Source organism: Lycium barbarum, chromosome 4, assembly GCF_019175385.1.
Source record: "Lycium barbarum isolate Lr01 chromosome 4, ASM1917538v2, whole genome shotgun sequence".
Lineage (NCBI taxonomy): Eukaryota > Viridiplantae > Streptophyta > Magnoliopsida > Solanales > Solanaceae > Lycium > Lycium barbarum.
This window is the reverse complement of record NC_083340.1, coordinates 130,609,921-130,617,705: the sequence shown is the minus strand read 5'-3', so window position 1 is coordinate 130,617,705 and position 7,785 is coordinate 130,609,921. Positions and strand designations below refer to the sequence as shown.

At 37.7% G+C, this 7,785-nt stretch overlaps 1 protein-coding gene and 1 long non-coding RNA gene across 2 annotated transcripts; both read left to right on the top strand.

Annotated features, from left to right (window-relative positions):
- The first annotated feature begins 1,647 nt into the window (after window positions 1-1,647).
- LOC132636483 (uncharacterized) lies at window positions 1,648-4,622 on the top strand. The gene is made up of 2 exons (XR_009581288.1): window positions 1,648-3,226; window positions 4,303-4,622. It is a non-coding gene; the product is annotated as an uncharacterized LOC132636483 (long non-coding RNA).
- A 79-nt stretch (window positions 4,623-4,701) lies between these two features.
- On the top strand, window positions 4,702-7,579 carry LOC132637787 (receptor-like protein 7). The gene is made up of 3 exons (XM_060354824.1): window positions 4,702-5,579; window positions 5,678-7,296; window positions 7,515-7,579. Exons 1-3 carry the CDS (start codon window positions 4,702-4,704, stop codon window positions 7,577-7,579), a joined length of 2,562 nt encoding a protein of 853 aa, XP_060210807.1.
- The last annotated feature ends 206 nt before the right edge of the window (window positions 7,580-7,785 follow it).

The window sequence follows — 7,785 nt, the reverse complement described above, 5'->3', positions numbered from 1 at the left end:
TATGGAAAAAACACTAAGTTTTTTCAAACAAAACTTACTTCAGGCACCTTTTCAACCCCTAAAATGACGATCCGAACGTCTACGTATCCTTGATGTATTCGGCCTACATTATTGTACGCAGAAAAAAATATCTGGTTCTATATAAAATATTGACGTTTCGGAGTCTTGACACACGACTAATCATTGGTCAAAGTAGGGAAAAAACACTAAGTTTTTCAAACAAAACTTATTTCGGGCACCTTTTCAACCCCTAAAATGACGATCTGAACTTCTACGTATCCTTGATGTATTGGGCCTACATTATTGTACGCAGAAAAAAAAAATCAGGTTCTATATAAAATATTGACGTTTCGTTGTCTAGACACACGACTAATCATTGGTCAAAGTATGGAAAAAACACAAGTTTTTTCAAACAAAACTTACTTCGGGCACCTTTTCAACCCCTAAAATGACGATCCGAACTTCTACGTATCCTTGATGTATTGGGCCTACATTATTGTACGCAGAAAAAAATATCAGGTTCTATATAAAATATTGACGTTTCAGAGTCTTGACACACGACTAATCATTGATCAAAGTATGGAAAAAACACTAAGTTTTTTCAAACAAAACTTACTTCGGACACCTTTTCAACCCCTAAAATGACGATCCGAACGTCTACGTATCCTTGATGTATTGGGCCTACATTATTGTACGCAGAAAAAAAATATCAGGTTCTATATAAAATATTGACGTTTCGGAGTCTTGACGCACGACTAATCATTGGTCATAGTATGGAAAAAACACTAAGTTTTTTCAAACAAAACTTACTTCGGGCACCTTTTCAACCCCTAAAATGACGATCTGAACATCTACGTATCCTTAATGTATTGGGCCTACATTATTGTACGCAGAAAAAAATATCAGGTTCTATATAAAATATTGACGTTTCGGAATCTTGACACATTACTAATTATTTGTCAAAGTATGGAAAATAACACTAAGTGTTGCAAAAAATAAAGTTGGCCAATTTTTTTTTTGTACTGTTTATATAACGCAGTATTTTACTGCGTTATACAAAAAAATAAATTGGTACTTCTATAAGGCTGTATTTTACTGCATTATAGAAAGAAAAAAAAAATTTGATTCTTCTATAACGCAGTATTTTACTGCGTTATAGAAGTACCAAAAAAAATAATTTTTTTCTATAACGCAGTAAAATACTGCGCTATAGCACTTAACGGCTCCGTCTCCGTTAGTGCTATTGCGCAGTATCTTACTGCGCTATGGGTACTTTGGTAACTTTTTTTTTCTTGGGTATTTTGGTTCAAAATGTTTTTTTAGGGGACAGGACATCTCTTTTTCTTTTATTCGTTTCTCTGTTTTGTGTTGCTAAGCCAAAGCTTTTCTACTTCCCTTGTGCATCATCTTTGCTCTCCCAGTGAAGCGTTTTATTTGCTTCAGTTCAAGCAATCCTTTGAAATACACAACTACGCCATTCCAAAAACAATGTCTTGGGACGAGAGTACAGATTGCTGCACTTGGGATGGAGTCACTTTTGACATGTTAACGGGCTATGTTATTGGCCTGGACCTTAGTTATGGTGGGCTTGGTGGAACAATTCATCCCAACAGTAGCCTTTTCCAACTCCATCATCTTCAGATGTTTGTTACATCCCGTATTTTTGAACGTCGAATTATTTGTAAGCTGAGGTGGGGCCCACACGTCAAGATTTTTTTTTTTGGGACATGTGACAAATTATATGAATCACATATGTGAAGTTAAACACAACTCAAGAAGGACCCTTGGGCCAAATCAAAGTGGAAGTCCTCCAAACGAATATTTTTAAGAAAACGTTTTCGGGTGACCTGACTTTGGGGGGCAAAAACGGTATTATATGTTTGGAATTTGGAAAAATACCAAGAATTAGAAGTTGTAGATAATTGAATTATCTTTCCAACCATAGGTCGTGGGTTCCCAGGTGACGTCGGTACAAGGAGATATGGACGTTTTAAGGTCGAAAGGTCAGTGGGCTAGGCCCAACTCGGGACCAACCGAGTTGGCCCAAAAAAATGAAAAGAAAAATTTAGGCCCAAGGTGAGAGGGTGGCCGGCCATACCTGGTCCAAGCCCACCAAATTAATTAATTTCCATGTGGCAAATTAATTATAAAGGGATCATTATCCCTTAGATGATTCAAGAAACTTAGAAGGAGAAAGAACAAACAAAACAAGAGCAAAAAAAAGGGCCATTTCGGGTTTGGCCATAGAAAATTCACCCCTCCAAATCTTCCTCCAAAAATTATTTTCTTGTGGTATTCCTACTAATTTAAGGGTCCTTTACAACTTGGTGTAATTGTTTTGGAAGAAGGAGCACTTATTTCTTCAAGTTGACAACTTGTTCAAGTGAAGGAGTTGTAGAAAAAGGTAAGAATCAATTTCTTTTTCTTATGTTATGAAGGTTTGTTTATGTTGTGGTATGTGGAAATGAGTAGAAATTATGGAAATAAGGAAGTTTGCAAAGTGGGTATGTATATATATATGTAGCCATGAGTGTATATATGTTGTATACATATATGAGTTGAATTTTATGTTGTATTCTAGTTGTGGTTATGGTGAAAATTATATTGGGAATGAAAGTTGAATGAATTTTGGTTGAAGTTGGAATGTAGAAGATTATGTCACTTTAGAATGATTTTGTGATATTATGGAAATGAAGTTGTTAAGATGTGAATTATAATTATGGTTGATGAAATTGGAAGATGGAAATATGTTATGAATATGTAGGTTGAAGATTTGAAGTTTTGGGTGAATTATGTTTTGGTGGAAAGTTTGTATATTTTGTATATCTTGTGAATATTTCGTAGAAATGATATGAAATATTTCCAAATTATATTGTGATGATCTAGATTAATGATGAATGTGAAACCATTGAGATTAGTTTGGAAATTGAAGTTGAAATGAAGGTTATGACATTATGTTGGAAAGATAGCTAGTTAAGTTATATTGTGTTTATAGTGATTGTTGTTGTTGTTGATGTTGTTGTTGGGTTGTTGTTGATTGTTTTGGCCGAGTTAAATTCTCGGGGATGCTATATGTATAGGGGAGATGCTGCCCAAATTTCTGTAGGCAATTATGAATAAAGATTGAATACTTAAAGATTGGAAATTGAGAATTGGTAAATGTGACCAATTGCAGATTTTGGGCGAAACGGGAATTGAATTTGGAAAGGCGTAAAGAGCATATAAGGTATGTAAAGCTATCCCGATTCTTCTCTTGGCATGTCCTAGATGTACTAGGCTTGGATTTACGCCTCGGGGAATATTCTGTCCATCGGAATCCGCGTTTGAAATCGTCGCTTTTTCATTCAATAGAATTGAATTCCTTAAGTATGCTTTGATGAAAAATTACGAAATTTTTTCCCAAATTGCTTACGAAGTTATGGAATGTCCTAGAACCTTTGTAGGTGACCCCATAAGCTTAAAAATACGTAATTTGAGCCCACCGCTTCATTGGTCCCGAGGTGGGCCCACTATTTCCAATTTTACCCTTTATGTGTCTATGACTTGTCTTCGAGCGTTTTCGTTAGAGATACTCTAACTACTCCTTTATCTACTAAATAAAAACTATTTTAAATATTTCATTAAGTCTTATAAATTGTTTTGAATCTTGAAAACGATCTCGGATAGATTATGCCTCCGTAACCCGTTATGACATCTAAATTTACTTACTATGTTTCCGTCCGATTTCATTGATTTGATTTGACATTCGATATGCCTCATTGAGTCTCTGGAAATATATATATGGTATTTTTAGTGCATTTAGTTTCTCACTACTCCGTTCGTGGATGCCTCAATGTTTCCCCCACTGAGCCCGGGCCAGGATATGTTGTCAAGCGTGATCCTTTGCATTGTTCGCCGTGCCTCGATGTGAGGGGGCAGGTATACGCGTACATGGGTTTGTGGAGTATGCTGTGCCATGTACGCTTGTTCTGATATGATTTGCTATGGCCATCTGATATGACATATTATGTTACAGGGTTATGCCCCTGTTCTGATTCTTCTGTGTTGTGGCACCAGCGTCGGGAGGGTGGCCACGTTCTGTCTGCCGAGTCCCTTGGCAGGGGCCGGATTTCATGTGACATATGTTTCTGTACACACTCTGCATGTTTTGAAAATATGTATCTGATACTTTGGGTTTTCTATTTACTTTTTGTACGTTCTGTACCAGTTATGATTTTGTTTCTGTAATTCAGGCTTTGCATATTCAGTACATATTTCGTACTGACCCCCTTTCTTCGGGGGCTGCGTTTTCATGCCGCGCAGGTACCGACGACAGGTTTGCTGATCCGTCCGCTTAGGATCTTATTCTGCTATTTTGGAGCGCTCCTTTATCCGGAGCCTATATTTTGGTACAATCTTCTGCTATTGTATATATGTACGCTATTCAGGGGTACGACGGGGCCCTGTCCCATCTTATGATTCTGTTATGTTCTGTAGAGGTCTGTAGACAGACTTGTGTGGGTTCTGTATATGTTTTGGGTTGTTATGATCGGTGATGGCCTTATCGGCCTCTACGTGCAAAATCTGTTCATCTGTGATATTTAGTAGCGCCAACTAACCTTTATATTAATATATTTTGATAATATGTTGGTTTGGGTTATTGGGTACGTTTGGGTGTCCAGCACGGACACTAGTCGCGGCCTACGGGGTTGGGTCGTGACAATGTTAAACCTTGATAACAATTACTTCAATTATTCTTCAATCCCAAATGAGATTGGCCGCTTGAGGAATTTTAGGCATCTCAACCTTTCTCACTCTACATTTCATGGTAAACTCCCAATACAAATTTCATACCTTTCCAATTTGGTTTCACTTGATATTTCTGGCGAATTCACACTTGACCAGAAAACATTTGAGACACTGCTCCAAAACTTCACAAATTTGGAGGTAGTTTCTCTCTCTTTTGTCAATATCTCATCTCCACTACCTATGAATATGTCGTCTTCTTTAAGGTATGTGGATCTTGTATTTACTAATTTGCGAGGTGACCTCACAGAGAGCTTTTTTCTTCTACCAAACTTGGAACAACTAAAATTGAGTGGGAATAATCTTCTCAAAGGAGTTTTACCAAATATCCACTTGAGTAACACTCTGTTAGAGTTGGATATCGCAAACACAGGCATCTTTGGTGAGCTGCCTGATTCAATTGGCACCTTGATATCCTTGAATTACTTAAACCTCGCAGGATGTGACTTCTCTGGTCGCATTCCTGATTCCATTGGCAATCTTACACAAATTAGGGAGTTGATTTTTTCGGCAAATCATTTCGCCGGCCATATTCCTCGAACAATCTCTAATTTGAAGCAGCTCACACATCTAGATTTTTCATCTAACTCCCTTGGAGGTGAAATTCCAGATGTTTTCTCTAACCTTCAAGAGCTAATTAAGTTGTCACTTACTAAAAACAGCTTCATTGGTCCGTTTCCTTCTTCAATTCTAAGCTTGAGACGTCTTCAAAGCTTAGACTTAAGTGAAAATTCCCTATCTGGTCCACTGCCTTGCAACATGAGCATGATTCAAAAGCTAACTGACCTGCATTTGTCTCACAACTCACTGAGTGGCATAATACCATCTTGGGTATTTAGCATCCCTTCCTTACATGAGCTGCAGCTCATTCATAATCGATTTAACGGAGTAGTGACGAGCTTAAACAAAACCCAACATTAGAGGTTTTGGATTTAAGTCATAATCAACTCAGTGGTCCTGTTCCTCGATCGCTTGCAAATCTCATAAGCCTAGCCGAACTTGACCTTTCAACAAATAACATCAGTGACAATGCGGGAATAGAAGCCCTTGCGACTCTGCAAAGACTTGCAAAAATTAATCTTTCATACAATCCGCTATCATTGAGGACGAGCATCAATGGTAGCAAAGTCACTTTTCCTGACCTAAGAATTTTGCTCTTATCATCTTGTGAACTGAAAGATTTTCCACGCTTGAGAAATTTGAAGACACTTCAGGTCTTGGATCTTTCTAATAGTAAGATTCACGGTCCAATCCCAAAGTGGTTTAGCAGCATCAGATGGGACTCATTGCAGTACCTAAACCTTTCGTATAATTCACTTACAGGCCAGCTTGAACAACTTCATTTCAACAGTCTAGTTTATCTTGATCTCAAATTCAACTTCCTTCAGGGTGCACTACCTTCATCCATTTGTAACATGAGCCGCATTAGGTTTCTAGATTTATCATGCAACAACTTCAGTGACTCGATTCCAAGTTGCTTGGGTAGCATGGCTAAGCTAACGGTGCTAGACTTCAGAAGGAATAATTTCAGCGGGAGTCTTCCATCGTTATGTACTCAAAGCATTTCATTGACGACCATTGTCTTGAATGATAATCAATTCGAAGGACTGGTTCCTATGTCTTTACTTAATTGTCATGGATTAGAAGTCCTCGATGTGGGGAATAACGCTGTAAATGACACCTTTCCAGCCTGGCTAGGAACTCTCGAAAAGCTACAGGTCCTTATATTAAAGTCAAACAAGTTCTGTGGACCTATAAGTACTTGGCATGCTAAGTTTTGCTTTCCCAAGTTGCGTGTTTTCGATATTTCTCATAACGAATTCAATGGCTCATTGCCTGCAAAACTATTCGAAAAATTCACAGCAATGATCAAATTGGATGACGCACACAAAGGCACAATTGAGTATATGAAAGCACATCTATCCTTGTTTAACATAATGTATGAGGATTCGGTGAGCTTGGTGATCAAAGGTCAGAATATTCAGCTAGAAAGAATCACTACTATTCTTACAGCCATGGATTTATCAAGCAACCATTTTGAAGGTGTGGTTCCGGAAGCTATAAAAGATCTTGGCTCACTTTGGCTACTCAATTTATCCCATAACAATCTCAGAGGAAATATTCCAATGGAACTGGGCCAATTGACTATTCTTGAAGTGTTAGATCTCTCTTGGAATCGGCTTGCTGGAAAAATTCCGCAAGAATTGACGAGGCTAACATTTCTGGCAGTCTTAAACCTCTCTCAGAATCTTCTTGCTGGACTGATTCCTCAAGGTTCACAATTTGATACATTCTCAAGTGACTCATACAGTGGCAACCTTGACTTATGCGGTCCTCCTTTATCAAAGCAATGTGGAACGAGTGATCCATCGCATGTTCCTCAACCATCGGAGGAAGAAGAAGAAGACGAGTCATATTTTTTAAGTGGATTTACCTGGGAATCAGTAGTCATAGGCTACAGTTGTGGACTCGTTGTTGGAACTGTAGTGTGGAGCCTCATATTTAAAGCTGGTAAGCCAAAATGGTTTGTGGAATTTTTTGAAGGCATTTTTCCCAAGAAAATGAGAAGGTCAATAAAGAGAAGTCGGAGACGACGGACTTAATTGAAGATCGAAAGAGCCAACTTGTCCTTGTTTGCAACTATCCTATGATTATTATGCTTTAGTCTGTGTTTAGTTTGTTGTATGACTGAACTTTTCTGTTTCTCTTTTTCTCTTTTTAATTTTCAGTGAACTTTTCTGTTTCTGTTTTTCTCCTTTTTAATGTCTGTTTATTGTTTTTATATGTTAAATAGCAACTTAATTGTATGTTTTTGTTTCTCTCCAACTTAATTGGACATGAAAGCAACTTTTAGATGTAAGTAAGCAAAAAGTTAAGCACGATTGATATTCGAGCAATAAGTTAGACGAGAAGATTCTTGCCACAATCACTTTGATATGTTTGATTGGATACGTACATAGCTGCTACCTAGTTGTTGACAGAAGTGATCCACACAGACAT